Source organism: Epinephelus fuscoguttatus, linkage group LG7 (assembly GCF_011397635.1).
Source record: "Epinephelus fuscoguttatus linkage group LG7, E.fuscoguttatus.final_Chr_v1".
Taxonomy (NCBI): Eukaryota; Metazoa; Chordata; class Actinopteri; order Perciformes; family Serranidae; genus Epinephelus; species Epinephelus fuscoguttatus.
This window is the reverse complement of record NC_064758.1, coordinates 29,084,714-29,107,913: the sequence shown is the minus strand read 5'-3', so window position 1 is coordinate 29,107,913 and position 23,200 is coordinate 29,084,714. Positions and strand designations below refer to the sequence as shown.

Here is a 23,200-nt window from a genome sequence, read left to right as displayed (position 1 = left end):
GCGCTGACAGTTACAAAACATAGCTTCCATACATTCAACCATCCAATCCTCACAATAATAAATAATAAACAATAAATAAGTGTAACAGGTAAAAAAGAAAAACTCCTCATCCTGTGTATTTGAATTCATTCAAATACATAAATATAAATATAATAAACTGCATATCATCTCTGCCAATGTATCCCCCTAAATCCAACACACCGCACCTTTCAATGGTGCATGTATGACCAAGAAATTCATCTGGGAATAAACTGAACTGTCTAGACTCAAAATGTGTTTCAGAAAATTGCCTCTATAATTAATACCAGCACTAAATAAAACATACTTATATTCCATTTCTGCCAATATATCCTCCTAAATCCTACACACTGGACCTTTAACTACAAAAATCGTGCTTGGTATGCTACTGTTTGGCCAGCAGATAGACTCTGGCTGAGAAAGTGAACTGAGCCACTGATTTAGCTCCAATATACTCCAAAAAATGGCAGAGGAGTAACCCATTTGTGCTATTCTAGCAGAATTTATGATGACCAACTTAATTATTTCCTGGATTTTGTTTCAGTCACCATAAATGTGTATAGGTGTGCTGGAACACCTGTGGTTTACAGCTCATGAATCTATGACATGAAGTTAAAAACATGAAGACAGACTTGAAGATTCCATCGCTGGCATCTATAAATCAGCCAACAGTTGTGTTATATAGATCTGATGGGAAATCCAGTTCGTCAAACCTCTCAGTGAAATCCAAGGAGGAAATTGGCCTTTAGGAGTTAGTTACATCTCATCTGTGTGGGAGCATGACTGCACTATGACAAAGCATCGCCGGTAGTGGGTCTGTTTCTTTGAAATGACTCAACCAGGAGGTGCTTCCCCACATGGTCTGGCCTGATCCGTAACACCGGGAGCTACTTTATGGCCCTCAAAGCATCACATTCAATAAAAAATAAAAAAAAAAAAAAAAAAAAGGGGGGGGGGGAGGCAGCCTGCCATCCAGCATCGTAGCAGGAGAAAATGCAGTTTGTGTTTGTGATGGATGCAGAGAGGGAGAGAAGGAAGGAGAGAAGGAGGGAGGGCGCATATATTTGCAAATGCTTGACACATCAGTGTTGACAAAACGAGTCATGTGACGACCATGAAGATGGCGCAGCTTATGGTATATTGCAGGTTTCTCAGTGTTTTCTTGGAGCAGCTCGACAGCTTGGACCGCGGAATGATATCGCGACCTATTACCTCCTAATTACCGACCGATTCAGCCCGTTCACGCTGGCTGAGAAGCCTATTGTGGATCAGCTGGAGTTGCGCGCGATTGGCTGGGGGATAAAAAATAAATAAATAAATAAAAAAGAGAAGAGAGGAAAAAAGAAAAACAAAGAAATGAAATAAATAACCCTCGAGGAAAAAGAAATATCTGCGCTCCACTTGAAATGCGGCTGCAATAACACCTTGTTGTGGAGAGCAGAAAACCGCTCACCGTGTGCGTGCGAGCGTGCGTGCATGCTTATGTGTGTGTGTGTGTGTGTGCGTTACATTAGGTGGACACGGCGACTGCATCAGACTGGAGACACACGCCGGGACATAATAGAGCGGAGATATCGAGGCTTTGATGGTCCTTCCTCCCCCCCTGCACACACACACACGCACAAACGCCAGGATACTGATTCCGGTCGAGACATGTAGTCCCGTGTATGAGCAGCCAGGAGAATCTGTAGCCTTCAGCGCTCGTTTTTCAGCAGCATCATCTCACGATATCGACATAATGTGGCTTGCTCTACCGGAGGGAAAATAACCAAATATGTGGATACCAACAGAGGAGGAGAAAATCGGAGTTGGTGAGTCAATCACAGCCTTTTATTGTTCATTAATTAACCTTTGCTTTCTAGCTTTTTATATTGACTTTAATCAGGCAGCGTTGTGATGGTAATTTTAGCACGAGAAACACCCAATTTCTGCTCATCGACACCCCACATATGCAGCCCTTTTTTCACCCCTTGTTATTATACCCATTACACACCCAATGAAAAACACATACACTTATAATGGCTGATATACGCGGACAGTGACTGCATAGAAAGGGAAATTGCGTGGGATGATACAGCCTACAACCCACCACCTTAAAGATGCTATCGCAGTCTGTACACAACCGCAGGCGGTGCTTTAAATCAGGCTCCTGCTCTTCACTTGTGTGGTTTTGTAAGAAATAATAATAATATTAATAAAACAAAAATGCGTCAGTGTGGCATTTTTGCCTTTTCTTCATATGGGCATATCTGGAGGAGGGGAGATGGGAGAGGAGGAGAAAGAAAAAAGGCGATTCGTGCTGAAACCACGAGGGGGCATCGTGACTGCGTCCCTCCAACAGGTGTAGGCTGGAGTGAAGCTGGAGTATACCTGTGGATAGAAACTGCCCTAATGCTGCTGCTGCTGCATAGACAGCCACTGCACTGTACCACTGCTCATCCCTGCATGTGTGCACTTTGACCCCGGGGGAGAGGTGAAAGTGCACTGCGAGATCAGCATTTCCACTCAGATTGGCCTTTTATGACAAAAAAGCAAAAGTCAAAGCAAGCTGCATGCTCAAGAGGGGCAAAAAGAGCCTCATAGTATCCCACTGCTGAACCCCACTGCTATGCAAATAGTGTTTATAGCGTCTGATTATCCTATAGAAGCTTTCCATTGGGGGAATGAGTCATGTCCAGATGCTCTACAGCTTCTGTCTTGCAGCCTTGCACATGATACCCCCCCACACACACATATATATACACACGCCCACACATACACACTTTGTTTGGAGGTATTATGTTAAAGACTGCAGGATGAGAACCCCCAATGGAAATCCACCATATTATTGCTTCCTTAAATTGGCTGTACTGTAATCTTATCGCATTCAGGGGTTGGTATTTTTTCATCCAGTGCCTCCATGAATCCATCACAGAGTCACTGCAGGTGTTTCTCAGGCGCAGATACACCGAGGGGGGGTTTGACAGTGTGGGGAAGCAACAGTTCGGCGCAGCCTCCGCATCAGTCAGTCAGTGCGGAGTGACCTGGCGCTGTCCACGGTGCTGAAATGTGAGGATGACGCTGTCCACGGTGCTGAAATGCGGGGAAGCAGCAGAGAGGCTGTGTACCTACACAGTACACACTGTACCTTGTAAAAAAGCAGCCCACATTACTCTGGTACAATTCCCCCCTTCGCCTCAGATAACGTGTGGACATGCTAGGCTCAATATTCCTCCAGCATCATTGAAGATGAAGCCCACGCTGCTACGTTAACCGGCCCTTACACAGCCTCTTATCATCTCCTCTCAGCTGTGGTATTATTAGTGGCACCATTTTGCACACTTCTCCGTCTTATTTGCTTTATTTTGTCTCTTATTTTGCCTCTAAATTGTCTCTCACACCGATTTAAAACTGTGGTCCGTCAGCAGCCAGCCAGGCCTCTCTTTCTTTCCTCCCATGCTATCTTAATGGATTCCGTCTAAACAGGAAACAGTTGGAGACCACCTCATGAAACGTTAATGCCTTTCTTAGAATCGCTGCCTATTCATTATTCTGTTTGTTTATGCAGGAAGTAATATTGGTTTGTAAATCACTTGTGGAGTGGCAGCAAAAGCCTAGAGTGAATGTACCGGTGGTGTTGCCCAGCTCTTTCCACTCTGGAACTGCAACTGATAATTATTTTAATCACCAATTAATCTATAATTGCTTGTTCTGCTCCTTGTTTAATAATTAGTCTGTAAAATGTCAAATATAAATGCTCATTAGTGATATAAAACAAAAATATAAGCGACTTGTGACGTTGTAGGTTGTAAATATTTGGGATTTCTTGTCATAAATTTCACTAGATTTTCAAAATTATCACCATTAAATCAGTCCCCAGGCCAGTCTTTGTGAAATTTCTCTTTCTTGCATGAGTCACTGATGTTTTTTTCTCACATAAGCAGCAATATTGCAAAAAAAATCTTTACACTTTTGTTGGAGAGGGCTCCGACTGAAAGTCAGTACCTGCCCACAGAGAGAGAGTGAAATGAATCAGCTGGCTTTATCTGAGGCCACATGGACACGGCTCAGACACAAACTACTGTAGCAGTACATGAAATAATCAAGCAGGCTAGGCCACCATTATCTGAAATGGACAGCTCAAGGATCAAACGTGTTCACGACAGAACAAAAGACAGAGCTGATGTTCGACTGAGAGCGGATTAGAGAGATTAAAGTAGCCCAAAGTAGCATTTCTTCATGGGTTTTAGCTTTGATTTTAGTGGAAAGTTGCTCTGCTTCATTTTGGTGAGCACTTCTTGGCTTTATCATGAGCACTGGATCACAATATATATTAGTTCTGTGGTTTCCTGTACATTAACTGCACATCAGCACTAAGTATACCTACTGTTGTATGTGTGATGTACATGATAAAGTCATCACAGACCCCTGCAGCTGATTAACATGCTTTGATTTCTATGACACTGATTTGGGATCAGATATGGTGAAACGCTCCTCTGCCTCTGTGGCAGATATCCCTAGGTTACCAAGACTTCAGCGCAGTAAAGTGTCTGAGTAAGTGAGTGTGCATTCAAGTCGTGCTGAACAACATGACTCAGTGGGCGAAGCCCAAAGACCGTTGTGTAATTTTTAACTTAGCTGGATCTGGGACAGGACTACTCGAGCAGGACCTTCACGGTCTGCATATTCACATTGCATTACTGGAATGCTTTAAGGATCCACTCAGAACACAGTTCAGCTTCACTTGTCACTAGTTATGATTGAGACTGCAGCTAAAAGAATGAAAGAAACTCCCCAAAAATAAGTTTATTCCATTGCTGCAGTCTAGAACAGCACAGTGTCCTCTTTAATAAAATACTTCTCAGCACACTGGTGCCATTAGCACTCGGTTGTTTTGAAAAAAAAAAAAAAAAGCAGACAATTTAAAGTCCATAATAGTGTTTACTGTTGTACTGGCAGGTTTTTGATGACATCTCCCATTTCTCTGCAGAATATTTCTCCCCTGAGGGCCATTGTACAGTGAGGTACTCTGTGTGTCTCACTGATTCTAATACAAGGTCATCATCAGGCCACGCACGCTGCGTTTAAGCTTCACTATATTACATATAGAGGGAAAACATTTTTCAAGACATGGCAGCATGTAATAATATTTACACTGGAAGATGTCTCACTTCACCAGTTGTTCAAGAACAATACATGTTTTTTAATGAACAATACCTTACATATTGGATTTGGCTTGACTATAAAAATGACAGAGAAAGACAGGAAACAGGTATGTAAAGGGTAGACAAGGGAAATTGGTCAAAGGTCACCCTCAAACACAGAGTATCTCATGTACCTGAGACTGACTTTGTATAAAGTATGTATACTGAACAAATTCTCTCTTGACAAGGGCTGGGAGACATGGAGAAAATCATTTATCACAGTATTTTTGACCAAATACCTCGATATAAAAATTGAAACAATATTGTAGTAGTATTATTAACTAAATATTTACACAATGAGATTTTTGATAAATACTCATAAGAAACGTGGATATAATGAGAAAGTGGATAAAGGTGAAATAAAAGAACAGCTAGAGCAGTCTAGTAAGTTCAGAAAATTACACTTCACTGTAATGCAGCCTTTAAAACCAGGAAAAGACAACATTTATGATATTACAGTGCCCAAAATCTGAGATGAAATCCAGCTGGTTATCATAATATTGATATAATATCGCAATATTGCCTAGCCTTAGTCTGGACATATACATGTGTATTTTCTCAGTGGTTGTGGTGTCAGAGCAGAGAACACTACAGACAGCAAACACACATTAACATGACCTAAAGACAACCAAAACTCTAAATTACAGTTTGCTTATGTGATGTGAGTGTGTGCCTGTCACCCAAGACAAACCTCTCAATGCAGACGCAATGTTTGTGGTGCTGCAACTCTCTACTTTAACACAGTGGAGAGCTCTGAATTGCCACATTTTTACACCGCAACACTGAGCTTTTTACTCGTAGCCTTCCTATTTAAAAAATTAGGCTTTTTTCCCTACACACCATGGGTGGCAGCACCGCTGGTGAAGAGCAGCGAGTAAGAAAATAAAGACGCAACAGAGGAAGAGCGTCATTAATTCTCACTGAAGCTGCTTCAGTGGCTTCAAAACTTATTTTACAATCGTGAACAAGTTTATCTCCTGTCTCCTAAATCTAATATTTATTTTAAACCATGATGTTTGATACTCACTGGGTGATTTCCCTCCTATGATTCTCAGTATTAGGTGACCCATAGATGATGTAAACGTCATGGCTTAATTGTCGTAATGTGTGCGTAATTAAATCCAGGACTATTGCTACTTTTGTCCTACAGGAGCTGGTGGTGGTGGTTATGAGGTGCTGTGATGGAAAAGCATCTCCAGCTTCTGTTCTCACTTCACGCCAACACGCACACAAAAAATGGATTCATAAGAGACGTTTTCAGGCTGTTTAACACTCTCAGTCAAAGCAGGAAATAGGGAATATTTTGTGTTTTGAGTTTATACTTTGCATGTTGACAAGACATAGTAAAGATTTAATCCTGTGTAGTTCTTTTATCTATTCTCAACCCAATTTATTTCTTTTGAAAATCACCATTTCTACAGTTTTTGGAAGCATTATTCACTGTTGCTCGATAATTATTTCTGGAAAAACTTTGCATCTCTTTGCTGCCATCAACATTTTCCCTGCCCTTTAACTGCAACTGAAAGTCACGACCAGATTACTCAACGAAATCCAGTCCCCATCGTGTTGTTGTAAGGTTGCCACTTTCAGGGGAAACTTTTTCTATCACTACTGTAAGAGCCGTAGCTTCTCTTGATGAATTCAAATGTTGTACCCCGTGGTGTCATAGTGGGGGGAATACGACTTCTGACAACTCAAGGCCCCAAACTGAGTGCCCCCCTATGGAGCCTGTGGATTTTTATTTTGTGGAGTTTATATTTAGTTTTCACTTTTACTTCATACTGAAATGTTCTCAAACAAGGATTGGATTCAACCTACAAACCCCCAAATAAATAAAACATTCTGAAAATAGGAAAAACTTGAACTACTTTACTATCTTAGACCAGGTGGAAGATTAACATGTGGCTATTTTGTTCTTTACAAAGAAAACTTGCCCCAGTAGAAGAGAGCTAAATGTATATGACTGCCTTAAAGGGACAGCAAAAATACATATTTTCCCCTAACATGTAGTGCTGTTTATTAGTCTAGATTGTTTCGGTTTGAGTTGCCAAGTGTTGGAGATATCTGCCTTCTCTTGATTATAATGGAACTAGATGGCACTCAGCTTGTGGTGCTCAAAGTGCCAAAAAAAAAAAAAATGCATTTGAAAAACTCAACAGCAGTGTCTCTTTCCAAAAAAGTACAACCCGCTTACTCAAGATAATCCACAGACCTTGTTGTGAGCAGTTTTCTTTATACTGAACTAAACCTGCCAACCGTATCATGGTTTCCTGGGTCCAGACCTTTGAATCCACCCACTCCACTGAGTTCAAGTTGAATGGTTCGTCTGGCATCATGACAATAAACAGCTGTTTAAATAAAAAATTACCAACGAGCACCGCAGGGAGCTAACAATTAGCAACTCAGCACTATGAACAGAACTAACACCATTGTCAAGCTTTGTCAAGAGGTGCGCCAGAGCCATCATCTAAGTACAGCCTGACATTGTAGTTTGTTTCATTTTGCTCCACTCTACTCTTAAAAACCCAGGCAAAACAGGTATTTCGGCATTGCTACACATCGGTGGATTTAAAACGTTGGATTCAGGTGGATACCTGGATCTCTAGTGATTGGTTAGGGAAAATCAAAGCCCCCTCCCCCACAGTGATCAGCTAGAGTAGGTGATTTTACTCATGGATGAGAGGCTTGTGCTCGTGACAGCGTGAGATCTAAATATTAATGGAGTCCTCCTCTGCTAAGCTGTAACATTAGCTAGCTCAGTGGTGCTAGGTGAGCTAGCAGTAGATGCACCCTTCCTTCTGTGTGGTGATACAGTTGGCGGGTGTAGTTTGGTAGACAGAAAATAGTCCCTACATGAAACTGCTCACAGCAAGGTCTGTGGATTATCTTGAGAACCTGGGTCAGAGACATTGCTGTTGAGTTTTTTGGGGCACTTTGAGCACCACAAGCTGGGCACCATGTAGTTCCATTATATTCAAGAGAAGGCAGACATCTCTATGGTCAATATCTCCAACACCCTGTAACTCACATCAAAACGATCTAGATGATAAATAGCACTACAGGTAAGAGAAAGAAAATGTATTTAAATATTTGAGGTAATCTGTTTCTTTAAAAAAGTGAATAAAATAAGTGAATGAATGCAGGCGGTGTTTAAGTAATGAATGAGTAGGCCTATGTATTTGTCATACATAGAAAAGTGAAGGTGTGACAAGGTGAGAGGAAAGTGGGGCACAGCAGGAGTCTCCTCTTGTGCACAAGCCCCATAATTCCCACCACTGAGTTATTGGTTACACAATAGTGGCCATAAGATGCCATGTGGACTATGAATGCAACTAAATAGAGGGACAGTCTGGACTGATATACCGTTGCTCAGTAGAGATGTTTGCTTTTGCCAACATTTTCCACTGCCTGTCCCGTCAGTCCTTCCAACATCCTACGTTCAACATGTTGGAGTATAAAGATGAATTTTTGTTGGTTATGTTTTGTGGATATGCTAATGCTCCAAAGCTTTTAGGCACAATGAAAGAGTGTTTACACAGCTTGGAGGTTTTGTGAGGGTGGACTATGAAAATATGAGCCTGCTTGATGCGCCCGTCTCTCTTGAACATGACAAGCTCATCTTGTTCTGACGTGGCCTCTGCTAAAGAGTTTTCAAATGGTGTGAGTGCCGGTTTTGCAATTCAAATGAAATAGAGGCCATTAAAGAATAGCACTCTCAAATAGGAAATACTTAGCCCTGGCTGGAAAAGGGCCCGAGGCAGACTGAAAAAAGGTGACAAGGAGGCTCTTTAAGTCTATCCATCTCTCTGACTCTAATACGTGCCCAATACGCTTGACTTGAACTCCAGTGCCATGCAGCATCCATAAGCTTTGCCATTTTAAAATGCCCAGATCCCCGCAGCAGTTACAGTGAAGAAAGCCCTCCAGTTTGTGGATGATCTGTTGCCATAGTTACCCGAGCACAGGAACTGAGCACTCGTTACCCTCAAACAGGCAACGGAGCCGAGCCCAAGCCCCTCCTCCTCTTCCTCCCCCTCACTGGGTCCCCTGGCTAGTTCATTAGCATAATGATTCACACCAAACTCTCCTTGAAGGGCCACCATTTGTAGGTTTTTAAAATCATCAGTGGAGTCCTGACATTATTAAACAAATTTGTCTTGTATTCTGTATCTTACATAGATGCACAGATAAAAAACAGACTCCAGAGGCCATCCGATTGTGAAGGCCTTCGCTGTGGCATATGGAATAATCACAGTCTTATTAAATGTTTAAGTCACAAGATGTTTCTGTGTGTGGTCAAGGATTGCACAATGCTGCAAAAGCAGGTGGCGTTGAAGATTTATGCTAATACCAACTTATGATAAAGCAGCATTTACTACTTAGCACTTTGTGTGGGCTCTATTTTGGGAGACAGTTCAATTAACTTAACACTGCACAAAAATCAGGCCGCTTAAGAATTAATTGCCTATTAAAATGACTACCCACTTTAGGGTGGGAGCTTGTTTACAGTTTGCTAAGCAGTGGTTCCTGTGTGACACTGTGTTTAGATGTTTGCATTAAACAGCTTATTAAAAGCCCAGCTACAACCCCAAAGCACATGCTGTGTGGAGACACAGTGTAGGGGAGGCACCTTGCTTAATCAGAGGTCACAACACTGCTGAAACCAAGCATGGATTTTATCCGTAATGTAATATCTCTTGACACTCACCTACTATAAGGTTGAATATTTCTCAACACTGTTGTCTCATGATTGTTTTCTCTTTTTCTGCACAGTGATCTGCAACTTCCGGTCATCAATATGTCAGGCCCTGGTCCTGGAGATTGGGGAAACTGTACAGATCCTGGAGAAGAGTGAAGGTAAAACATCTCCTTTGGCACTGCAATGTGATTAACAGAGGCACAATTATTTTGATTGTTAAGGTGGTCATTTTCCTTCAGGGCCTACATGTCCCTCTAGGAATTTAGTTAGTATTTAAATGCGACTACGTTTAGGCCAGATAAATGAATAAACAATTCAGTATTTCTCCACCAGAACTTTATTCCCAGCAGCTTGAAGACGGCTTTGAAACACCATGTAGACCTTTATGTTGAAAAATAAAACATTAACACAACATTTCACTGGTCTATTTCAGATTTCAGAAAAATTCCTGTTAAGAACTGCTGGTATTAATTACAGGGATAATAGAGGCAGTTTTCTTAAACACATTTTAGTTTGACGTTGCACTGCCATGTTACTACATTAGCCTAGATAGGGCCATTTGCATTTTCACATCGGCCACCATAGTTTGAGGCCCGTCTGTGACAAGCAGCGTCAAAAGAACACTGATTTTTTAAGGTGAAGCTGCTTTATTCAGTGTTTTTACTGGTGTAAATCACTGAGGGCTGCTGGTTTTGGAGAGGAAGAGACCTCTGTGGATATTTCAGCTCCTGGTGAAAACATCCTGAATGTTCAGAAAAAAGGTGTGCACACAGTAGCAGGTGCTGGGCTAGCAGCCCATCTGATACAAGCCAAAACGCGTCAGAGAAAAAAAAAAAAAGATTTTTAAGGTAAAACTGCTTTCTTCAGTGTTTTTACTGGATTTAATCACCCGGTCCATTTATTCCGGAGAGGAAGAGACCTCTGCGGATAATTCGGCTCTTAGTAGAAACCTCCCAAATGCTGAACACCTGCAGGAATCCTAACCAGGAGTTCACCCCTGCCGCATTGGAGAAGTTTCAGCTGGTTGCAGTCTGCAGTCCTCACTGCTAGATGCCATTAAAACATACACACTGCTCCTTTAAACAAAAATCAGAGAAAAGATCACTGAAGCTAACTTGATAAATAAATAATGAAAAATCTAAATAATGGGAATTTCTTTTTCAGATTTTGGGTGAGGTGGTTGTAGGGACCTTGACTCAAGCCCACAGTAGGCCTATTTCTCAAATCCTGGTTACAGTGCTCTTTGCAGTTTATGATGTTGCTTCAGGATGAATCAATGGAGGTCTTAAACAAACTCTAAACGTTGATAACCAACACGAATCCTATCATACTCATTTTATGCCACATGTACTATAATATAATCATATTATTTTTTCCCCCGTACAGGCAGTGGTGTCTAAAAAGCCACTAACTTTATTATTATCCATCATACTGGTTCAGTGACGTAACCGAGCTAGCTGCTAGCAAACGGAATCGCGGCTAATGGAACTGCTTCTACAGATGTGTTTACTATTTAATGGCTAATGAAGTGACTGACCGCGAAGTATTCACGGCATCAGTTAAAACAGTAAGTTTTGCTTAAAAAGACAGGCAGGCATATTTTTCTTATTTTGTTGAAACTATCATAAAGAAAAAGAGGACCTGCCGTAGCATTGCTAAGTTAGGCTAGGCTAGGCTAAGCTTGGCTAGGTTAGGCTAGGCTAGACAAAGCTAGTCGAAGCCAGCTCAAGTTTAATGCGCAGTTAGCTAAGTTTATACACGGTGTGAAAAAACAACATTGTTAGCTATTAGGCTTAGCAGGTAAACATGAATAAACTTCAAAAGAGGTATGATAGCCATTGTGATAAAAGCAAAGTTATAACAGTAGGGGATATATTCATATTGACATTTCAACTACAAACTAATTTGAGTTGTTTTTAAAAACAAGGCTAGTATACTTGACCTTCAACTTCTTCAGAAGGCTACCATGTTATCAAGTTCCACTGCAAAATGGTGTCATGACACATACTGTATACAAAACTGTTTCACTGTGAGATAGAGTGGTTTTCTGATGTGCACTTTGCTCTTTCTTTAGGTTGGTACAGAGGCTTTTCCACCAAGAAGCCTTCTATCAAGGTAATTATAACAGCTTACACACATTACTGGTTTAACACTGTGTGGATTCCTGCAGGCTACATACAGTATTCTACATTTAAATTTACTGAGAGTGGAATAAAAGGCATAGCTAGACTCCTACATAACAAAAAACTCTTTGCATTGTAAATAAGCAGAAATGTGTAGGCGCACATTAATAATGTAGAAGACTGTAAACTAAATAAATGGTTGGACAATCTGTATTTAATTTAACCTAGATTTTATTAAACACACAAAGCCACCAAAACATCGGTGAAACTGCCTTGTAATACAGAGTGGTCTCTACACGAAGGTTTTTTTTTTTTATCAGAGACCAATGCATTTTTGTGAATGATATGTGAAGTGAGAGATGCGCATCCCTGAAATAACTTTGTCTAGACAACAAAGGCCTTAATGACTGATTAACTTATTGAATAGAGCTTTGATTTGACAAAAATAGAAACCTCCTGACCTGTATTTCCTTTCACAAAGACACCGTTTTAACCAAGTTATTCTGACTTCATAGCACAAAAGCACCAAATGAAGTGCCATCTTCAAGATGTTATTTTCAAATGGTGGGAAAAAAACTATGTGGTGAATATGATAAAAAAAAGACAAGAATAGATAGAATACATATACTGTATGTGCATTGCATTGCATACACACCTTGATACATTATTTCTTTTAAATTGTAGTACAGCACTTAACAGATTATCAGAGCATCATGGATACTCCACACTGCTATACTCACCTTTTTCTGTCTGTTTACAGTAAATTCACGTATCAGCCTAAAAGCCATTGAAATTTATGAGTGTATACCCACTTTCTCAATGATAACCTAGCTATATACCCAGTAGTACCCACATCACCTCATCAACTACCACTACACCACCTACATACGTCTTTACCTGTGCAGAATTCTTTGGAAAATCCAAATTTTGTTTTCCTTTCAGCCAGCAGATGGTGCAGTTAGTAATCTGATAACCATTCCTTTTACAAAACAAAAGTTATATAAAAAATAAAACAAAGATCCACTTTAGTTGTATCCCATAGCACTAAAGAAACAGTATCCTTCAGTGACTTCTGCAGGAGAGATGCAGCACACACTTGTTGTGGTGTTATATCTTTGATCAAAGCGGAGGGAAAGTTAAGATTGAGGGCAGGACGGAGCAATATAATCCAAACCTCTCACTTCACAGTCAGTGCATGCAGCATCATTATGATAAATCCTCTCGCTGCACAATGCTCAGTAGAGACCATAGGTGCAGAACTCGGAATAATACAACACCATCACTGCTGACAGAGATCAATACTCTGCACTGCAGTAAGTGGTTATTATATACGACTGACACATCTGCTTCCCATTGGATTGATTGTTCAGTAAAGACTGTTTGTAACAGACTTGATAACCTGTAGCAGAGCTGGAGAGCTGTTGTACAAAGTCGGAGAGTTAAATATCCACAATACAAACAGTAGTACAGAGACACAGATACCGGATGTATCAGAAACATGAGAGCAGCAGGTGATTTTTTTGTTTTTTCATATGTCCACTGCTTCAGTCTGAAATGTCAGAAACTGGAGTGTTATGTGATGCTGCTGTAATGTTTTAAAGAAAGCACAAAAGCTGTCCAGTCCTGGTAAATGTAGGTGTTAGTGGCTACATGCTGTCCTTCTCTACTCTTCATCAGCTATTTACAGTTCTTACTAACACCCCTCCATTTTGTTATGTACTCTGCTGCCCACATTCAATCGCCCCCATACTCTCTCTCTGCTGAGAGAATTAGTTGTGCTCACTGTGGCCAATTCTTCACATCTGGCAGATTAGAATAAGAAAGATGAACTGCAAGGGTGGCAGTTGGCACCACTCAGTCTCCCATGCCCTTCCCCTGCTAAGCCAAGCCACAATGGGGCTCCTGCACGTTGCTTTGCCTCTCGTCTCTGTAGTGTGTGCGAACAGTATCTTTTTTTTCCTTTGCATGGCAGAAAATGTCAGCACACAGCAAAGCAGAAATTGTCAAAAATATAAATATATAAGGGAAGTGTGATCTCGCATTTCCTTCAACATATAATGTGTTGCCAGCAGAATTGTGTAATCTCAACTCAACACAGTTCTACCTAATAACACAGACACAACACAATACTGTACATTTTGGTTACATGTTGCAGGAGAATGGAGAACGTGATCCTGTCACACTCAGTAACATCTCTGCTCCTTTTTCTCTGTCCACAGGGTATTTTCCCAGTCAGCTATGTCCACTTGAAGAAATCCACAGTGACCAACAGAGGGTGAGTTGTATGATGAAGTGTTTTTATTTGAGCTTGCACAGCATCATAATTAGGGATGCACTTATCCAACTTTTTTAAAATTTATTTTGAACTCAGTATGTACCTCACCCTGATCTATCCACAAATAAAAAAATGCCAGAGTAGATAGTAAAGTTTAGATGAACTCACAGTGAGACACACTCAAGAGGGGCAAGTAAATCAACATAAACTAATTAGTTGCAGTTGATTTGCTCTCTGATATTGTCAATACATTTTCACAAATGTACAGTGTGAGTCAGATGAGGAGTAGGGCTGCACAATATGAAGATATTATATCGTTATCAAGATATTAGATGATGTATCATTTTAGATTTTGGATATCGTAGTATCATGATATGGCATAAATGGTGTTTTCCTCTTGTTTTAAAGACAAGGGGAAATATGACAAAGTGATGTAAATTTATCAACTTACCAGACGTTTTATATGTTTGAACACTTGCCTAAACGTACTTAGTCGTTATATCCATAATATTGATGATTATTAATCTGACTTTGTTGCATCAGAGAGGGTGTTTGGTCAGAAATATTGTTATGTTTCATTTTGTCTCCCAGTCAAGGAACTGCTTTTGAGGAGATTTAAAAATATCGAGATATATATCATGTATTGTGATATAATTTTTAGGATATATCGCCCAGCCCTAATGAGGAGGATCTCATCTCCAAATGAAGTTAAATAAAATCTTCATTTATTGTAGCATGTAGAATTTTATCATGGTTCCCACAGTCATGAAATTCCTAGGAATTTTATAAAATTAGAAAAACTTCCAGGCCTGGAAATGGTTCGTAATTAACAGAATGTTTTGGAAAAGTTTTGAATATACTTTGGTTTGGCTGTTGTTTAAAATATATATTAAAAAAACCCAAAACATGTCTAGTGTTAGGTGTGATAACTAATTACTAATTTAAAATCTAGCGCTGTGCTGCATGACTGAGACACACTGGTGTAGTTGGTGATGGGAATGTCAATGAGCAAGTAAAGTTGGCAGGCGCAAGCAGTTTACTTATCTGCAAATGCCTGGAAAGAGTTTGTTTAAAAGTACATACATACGATACAGGATTGTCGGTTAGTGATGGTGAATTTGTTCGCCAGCACCCTAGATATCTCTCGTTTGGCATTTTGCTTTGCTACATTTGCTGCTTACGGAATACCTTTTTATAAAGGTACACGCTCATAAACATCCCAAAAACAGAAAATCAAAAAAAAATACAGGCAAAGGACCTCGTCTCTGCAGAAAAATACACCGCCACATGCAGACAGAAGGTCATACACGATAATTGAGAGAAATTACTTCTGTATGACTCTGTACATTGTTTTTTTAAGGAAAATCCTGCACAGTATATCTTTAATACCATATGGCTTTCAAATGACAAATGTAATACATGGCTTCAAGAGAGGCAGACCCTATCCACGCTGAATGTAGGCTCTGCACCAAAACGTTTGATGTTGGGAACATTGGGGAAACGGCTCTAGTCAGCCATGTTAAAGGGGGAAAAGCACATATTTTATGCCTGCCATAGCCAGGCCAGATAACGTTACAGCTCTGTGTCTACTGTATGTGTAGACACAAAGGCATTTCATTTCATATTCCATGCTACATTTTTTGCTACAGTGCCTGTCTTAAGGCATAACACACTGGAGTAAGAGCCTCACGATTGCGCCTTTGCTATGTAAGGCTACCTATTTTTAACTACTTAAGTGAAGTCATTGATATGGGGTAAAATATTATGGAAAAGTTTTTAAAATTCATTGGTAGAAATGTGTGGGAACCCTGTCCTATGTAGGCGGAGAGGTGCACATGAAAATACTGATGATCTGTTGTAGTCGGTTAAACTTATTATACAAGTTTTTACTATTTTATGCGATTGCATTCACCTAGTGAAAATGCTGTTGTAATAATCAGGCATGTTCCTAAAGATTCATTTTCCTAAAGAATATTGTTTCCTGAGTGTTTCTTATGTTTAGACTAGTTGAGTAGCCTTAACTTATGTGTTAACGTCAGGGAAATTAGTCGTTAGGAACATCCTTAAACAACATCAGCAGTGGTTATTGAGACATATTGCAGGATGATCATATTAGTAATGATGTTTTAAAAAACAACAGTTCTCTTTATTCTATATTAGTCAGGAGCTCCTCTTCACTCATTACACAGGCAGTGTGATATAGATTCATCAACTCATCAGTGTCAGAGTGTGATGATCTGTGACGATCCAATCTTCAAGACAATTACCACTGGACAGCTGCTGACATGCACATACACACACACTCCCTCGCACACACACAGTGGCAGTCATCTAGAGTTCCCGTCACAATAGCTGGTCCCGGTTGTAGAGGCCACAATAAAGGCGAAGACAAAAACAGGCAGCAGAGCTCTTTATCAGCCTAAACTCATGGATGTTAAATCTGCAGACTGGGAGCTGTGGCTCAGTGTGGACTGGGATATGGGATATTTGCTGTTATATCACCACCCTCCAGTTGAGCTCCCACATAGCAGGAGGACTCTCGTTTGCACTCAAACAATTAAAAGTGCAGACTTGGAAATTGACATTATTATACTTCGTCGCTCTAGGAGTTGCACTCTGGGAAAAGTGCTTTGCTGTCTCATGGAGTTAATGAGGTGACACACCTACTGCATATCTGTGGTTCTCCCAAAGCATCCGTGCCACAGACAATCACCCTGACTCATTATGTAATGGATGGAGATGCTTCCCTTGTTGCAAAAACAAGGGTACAGTATTAAAGATAATTCTTTGCAGCACAGGCCAGAGCACAGTGACTTCAAGAGATCTAACCTTTGGTGTAATGTTTCCCTAAGAGTGTGGTCACACAGGAAGGATGTGTGTTGTGGTTTTTCGAGTGCTCCACTTCCGTTCCTAACTGCAGGCAGAGAAAATCTCATTACTCTTTATGATATTACCTCCTTGTCATATCATAGCTGTTTCTTCTTTAAAAAGCTGGTTTCAAGCAGTGACATATATCCATGTGGTTTCGTATGTGTCTATATATGTCAGTCTTGAGCCAGCTCCTTGAAATTTTAATAACTTACACATTACGTTACGTTACGTTAGTAGAACATCAGATGCTGTGGTTTAACAGGCAGGCAGCCTATGGTTTGAGGGTATAGAGAGGTACAGGAAGAGTCCTTAAACCTGGAAATGAGTTAGCATTTTAGCACTTGTGGTTCCCTCACCTCAAAGTCAATGGGTTTTTGGTTAGATGCCTGGAAAAAGGTCTGTGGTCAACAAAAGCTTAAGAGACATTAACATTTTGTTCTTTGACCTGAAATACGTCAGTCAAGACCCCACTCATGAATTTTAAAGCTTTAATGTGTTTTGAAAAAGGCAGTTTCTAACAAGTGGCTGAATGAGACTACAGAGCGTCACCACGCCAAACACGGTTTAACAGCCTCGTTGTGGTGGCAATGTTAAGGTCATGCAACTGTAGTGTAGCATGTCTATAGCCTAACATTAGCTTTTTACTTGTGGAGGTTGCATTTATGCTTAAATAATAAATGTGTTGTTCATTTGTGAAGATTATCTTGCTGAACAAAACGTCTAAGTATCATAAATGTTTGTTTGCCACAGAGATTATTTTCTGCAGTAATCCAAAATCCAATGGAAAAATGTCATTGGCTTTTTGACAAGAGAACCAGGGCGACGCTAACTACCGTGTTGGCTTACAAATAAACATCATCCCTGCAGCACTTTATTCACTCTCCTTCAACAGCTAGCTTAAAGGGACAGTTCACCCCAAAACCAAAAGTACATATTTTCCTCTTGCCTGTAGTGCTATTTATCAGTTTAGATTGTTTTGGTGTGAGTTGCCAACTGTTGGAGATAACGGCTGTAGAGATGTCTGCCTTCTCTTGAATATAATGAACGTAGATGGCACTTGGCCTGTGGTGCTCAAAGTGCCAAAAAATATATTTGAAAAATTCAACATTATTGTGTCTTTCCAAAAATCATGACCCGCTTACTTAAGATAATCCACAAACCCTGTTGTGAGCAGTTTCATGTAGGAAATATTTTCTTTAGCCCACAAACTGTATCACCGCACAAAAGGAAGCGCCTAGCACACCATAGCTAGCTAACGTTGTAGCTCAGACAAGGAGACACCATTGATATTTACATCTTGCACATTCACAAGCACGAGCCTCTTGTCCATGAGTAGATTCTTACTTCCTTCTGCACAGCAGGCAGGTGTAGTGAATCATGTGAGTCCCTGTGTGTGTCCCACTGGCTAGCTAATTGCTGCCTCTCTGCACTGCACTCATATGGCAGCTACGAGCAGTTACTGCTCATAATAGCAACAGCATCATCGCAGAAGCATAGTTCTCACCCTCTAGTTCCCCCCCTAGGTTATACTGTGAGCTCTGTCAGCACTGTTGCTGTTGTTAGCACTGTTAGCTACTAGGGATGGGCAACACAAACAAAAACACTATTCGAAAATCATGGCAACTATTCAACAATTTTTCGAATAATCCCCCCCTGCACACAGAGATCCATTCATCTTTAAAGGCCCGAACATACTCGGGCGGAACGGACTCCGCGGAGGTCCACGCGGACTCAAAGCGGACGCGGGGATTTTTCACGGATATTTTTACAAGAAACTACAGCGCGGAAGTGCGCTCCACTATGAAAGCCTGAATGACTGCGGACATTCCTCAGGGAGTAGTAGTCTCTGCATGTTTCTCCTGTAGAAGAGCATCAAACTAGCTGGTAACCCATCTCACACTGATGTAGCAATCCTAGACTGCCCTCGTGCGGTTAGGAGCTGAATTGCATGTCAAATAAAGGGGGGGAAATAAGACGGTGAATAGTAATAGTCGCATTAAAAAATCGATTTTTCAAAAATAAAATGACTATTCGAAATTCAAAAATCGTGACCCATCCCTATTAGCTACTACTTCAGCCACCTCCATATTGAGAACCGTGTGCAGACAATCCCGGCTCAGACTCTGAATAATACATGTGCTCTGAATGTTGTAAACAGACTGAATAACACCAAGATAAAAAGAAAAATCCATCAGGGGTCAACAGAATTTCAAATTTTAATCCTTTACACTACTACATTACTGAAACAAGTAATCTGCCAACACTGCATTACTGACCAATACTGATATTTGTGTGTTTTTCCTTGTGTTTACTCACTTTCATATATGTGTTTTTTCTGCAGGCTGTGTGAGACAGTGGTGCCCCTGGAGGACCCTATTATCACAGAGACCACCTCCACACTGCAGGAATGGGGGGTCTTGTGGAAGCAGCTCTATGTGGTCAGTAACACTGTATTACAATACATTTCACTCATCCTCAAACAAAACACTAAGCAATAAATGTGAGACTGGATCTAACACAAACAAGATTTCCAAGGGAGTTGGGAGAAAAAACAGCTCTCGCAAAAAGAAATTACACCCATCGTTGTTTCATTTGCATCCTCCTTAGGGGGTTTGGTGGAATAAGCTTTTCCAGTATGTTTTCTTCCCTGCACCTAATTCAACACCTCGTATAACCAGCAGTATAGTGAATAGCCCAAAGAGATACAGCCCAAACATACAGTGACAGCTCCTTTAGATATTTCCCCATAGCATGTCGTTCTGACTGTCACCCTACATTTTCATATACTATCTATGTAGAAACAGAAATGGTGGTTGGACACAGATAATGGCCTACAGACCTGTCATATGCAATTTCATGCTGTGTCATTCAGCCATTGATTGATTTAAGCCTGCCTCTTGTAGTTTCTGCATCATCCTAAGATCCAGCTCTTCTCGCCACCTTCAGTCAGCCTTTACTTGCCGGGCAAAAGTGATTACTGGAAACCTAAAGCATCCTTAATCCTGCTACATGTCGAGGGGGTAGGCAGAAGTGGTTGGTAGGGTTTTGAGTTTGGAGCTGAGTGGATACGTTGCGGAGCTGGCAGCGAGTTTTTACATAACCTCTCACTGAGGACTGCTCATGCTCTGAGCAACTAAGGAGCCCGAGGCATTGGTGTGGTGATGTAACTTCCTCTGAAGCTCGACTAATGTGAAGAGCTGATTTAACAGTGCTCGTTTTGGTGCTCACCCCCTGTGTGATATGGGCCATGTTGCCACAGTTGCATCCATAATAATAGGATGTAGCACTGGCTAGATGTTGATGCATTTCACCTTATTGTTGCCAATTACAATTCATGGCATTACTTCAGGGAGCAATGGCCTAAGCATAACTGTGTATCTGTTATAATGTACATAATTAGCCCCGCAGAATAGACACCCGAAAGGGCTCATCAACCCTGACAAAAATCTTTGTTTTTCAGCAGCCTTTGAGAACATGCAGTGTTTATCCTCATTAAATTTACATTGGCATTGTGGCGCCGCTTAATCTTTGCATTTATGTAAACAAACCTGAGTGGTAATGTGGACTTGTCATGCCATTAGGGAGAACAGAAAATGCCCGAATTAAAAGTGTTGTCCTTGGTCTGCGAGAAGTGGTGATGAAATTCATTACTGTGAGGAGGTCAAAGCAGACTTGCAAGGGGAATTTATTTGTTTGTTTCATTAACAAAACCAGTGGGCTTTAAATCTCAGTAGCAGCACATATTTGTTCTGCTACCTGCGCAGGCTGGCAGAAGTGGTTGGAACGTGATTTTGTCTTGATCATACTTCAACTGAATGTTAAATAAATCAGCAGAGTCTGATTTTAGAAAAAAACCCTGCATTTTGACTCTCAATTTTCTCAGTGTCCAGCCTTGCAGTTATAAAATTATGCTATAAAATTAACACAACAGATGATATCAAGTAAATGCTGGGAAGAATTTAACGAAAGGGGACATATTATGCTTTTCCATATTTTGTTTACAATGAAGGATGTTCATAATAAATGTGGCTAAAGTTTCAAATAATAAGCTATAAGCAAGAATCTCAGGTTTCCTACGGTTTTGAACACACCGTTTCCAACAGATTTTTCTACTCTGGTGACAGTATGATGTCATAGTCTGCCAGAGTTCTTTATATGGTCATGTGCTTCAAACTTCCAGGACCAGACATGGAGCCAATTTTATATAGTGGCCAAATGTGGAATTACAACTTTCAGGTCTGTCACATGATGCCATAGGGCCCAAAAGGCTTCTTCCCATTTACTTACACTGTGAAAGAGACATCTGTAAATCAGTGAGCGTCACAACTAGAGTTGTACCAATACTGATACTTGTATCGGAAATGCCTCTGATACTGCCTAAAATGCGGTATCGGGTGTCAGTGAGTACAGCCTATGACCAATCCAATACCACGTAATGCCTCACGTCATTACGCATACGCACGCTACAGGCAAACGAAATGGAAACGGAGCAGAGTTTAAAAAGCATTCTACTGTTGCCTTTAAGATGTCTTTTTTTACCAAATTGTGTGGCTGCACTTTAACCTGTGTCTTGATCTGTGTCAACACTGGATAATAATAATAATAAAAAAAGTTTTATGGCATTCATTCTACTATTATGTATTAATTTCTTAATATTTTACAGAGAGTTGTAGGAGTTGAGACATACAACAATTCATATCCCATCCATTTTTATTTTATGCGCTGGTATTGGATCAGTACTTGGTATCGGCAGATACCTATGGTTCAGGGATCGGAATTGGTATCAGGAAGGAAAAAGTGCTATCGGTACACCTCTAGTCACAGCCCTTGCGAAATGACTTGTTTCACTATTGGAAATTGACCCATTTGGTCCGATAACATTTCAAAAGTCTAGAAAAGCTGCACGATTAAATCATTTTTACACCATTCATGTAAGTGGAGGGCTAAACCAGAAGCTGCACTGCATAAGATCTAGAGCTAAATGCTAACGTCAGGGAGACATGTTTACTTGGTCGCTGATGTCCCGGATTTCAGATCATTTTCCTGCTGGAACATGTCCAGTTGTGTTTAGAAGCTTTAATTGGTGATTTGGTCATAGTAAAAAGTGCTGGTATTGTCTGTTGCAGTCATACCCTGGCTGCAGTGACAGTGCAGAGATGCTAATATAGAAAAGACCCAGAAATGCTGACCAGTCAGAGCAGAATGGGCTTTTTCAGGAGGGGGGCTTAATGAGACAGGCACTAAAGGGAGCCTTCTCAGACAGACAATATGAGGAAGAAAAAGTGTTTTTTGAACATTGAAGCATGTAAACATGTTCTTGTAGAAACCTTAAATACAAGTATGAACTTGAATATAAGCGTAATAGGTCCCCTTTAATAATTTTTAGATAAATGCTGTAGTAGAAGGAGATCACATATCCTAACTGAGTCTTTTTTTGGCTGCTTCAACAGAAACACAAGGTGGATCTATTCCATAAGCTGCGTCACGTGATGAACGAGCTCATCGACTTGCGTCGGCAGCTGATCCAGGGTCACCTCGCCCAGGATCAGACTCGTGAGATCAAGAGGCACATCACTGTACGGCTCGACTGGGGCAACGAGTGAGTTACTCTTGTGCTTAGCGCATTGTGCCGAGATTGGCGATCATGGAATGCAATATTTCTTTGGCACTGGAGAGATCTACAGCCCTGGATGAGTGGGTGGGAAATAGCATCCGCTATGATGTAATTTTATGGTCATTTAGCAGATGAGTGAATCTCAAGCGGCTTAAAGTCAATGCACATCCCCCTGGAGGAACTGTAAAGCCATATTCTTACTGTTGCCAGTCTTAAACTCCTTCCAACTGAGCTGTGACAGGCATCCATAACGGAGATAAAGATGTGAGGGCTGCAGCTCGGCCAAGGAAGAACTTTATGTGGAGGGGCCATCTGTCAGTTTATTGTAAGATTCATTGCACAATTACACACAAAAGTACACAGATATCCACTTGAAATATATGTGTTAGAATGAAAAAAACCTCAGGAGTGGAGCCT

At 40.7% G+C, this 23,200-nt stretch overlaps 1 protein-coding gene across 4 annotated transcripts in view; it reads left to right on the top strand.

The window, feature by feature from the left end:
- Window positions 1–990: 990 nt before the first annotated feature.
- Window positions 991–23,200, top strand: part of LOC125892134 (dedicator of cytokinesis protein 3-like) — a 67,568-nt gene continuing 45,358 nt past the window's right edge. For 3 of the 4 annotated variants that reach the window (XM_049581922.1, XM_049581920.1, XM_049581919.1), the window contains exons 1-6: window positions 991–1,829; window positions 9,975–10,058; window positions 11,975–12,015; window positions 14,243–14,298; window positions 19,511–19,607; window positions 22,620–22,768. In XM_049581922.1, coding sequence (XP_049437879.1) covers window positions 1,793–1,829; window positions 9,975–10,058; window positions 11,975–12,015; window positions 14,243–14,298; window positions 19,511–19,607; window positions 22,620–22,768 — 464 coding nt within the window. In that variant the 5' untranslated portion in view covers window positions 991–1,792. Of the gene's footprint in view, window positions 1,830–9,974; window positions 10,059–11,397; window positions 11,468–11,974; window positions 12,016–14,242; window positions 14,299–19,510; window positions 19,608–22,619; window positions 22,769–23,200 lie in introns of those variants that run through there. The other variant, XM_049581923.1, reaches the window with a different exon arrangement.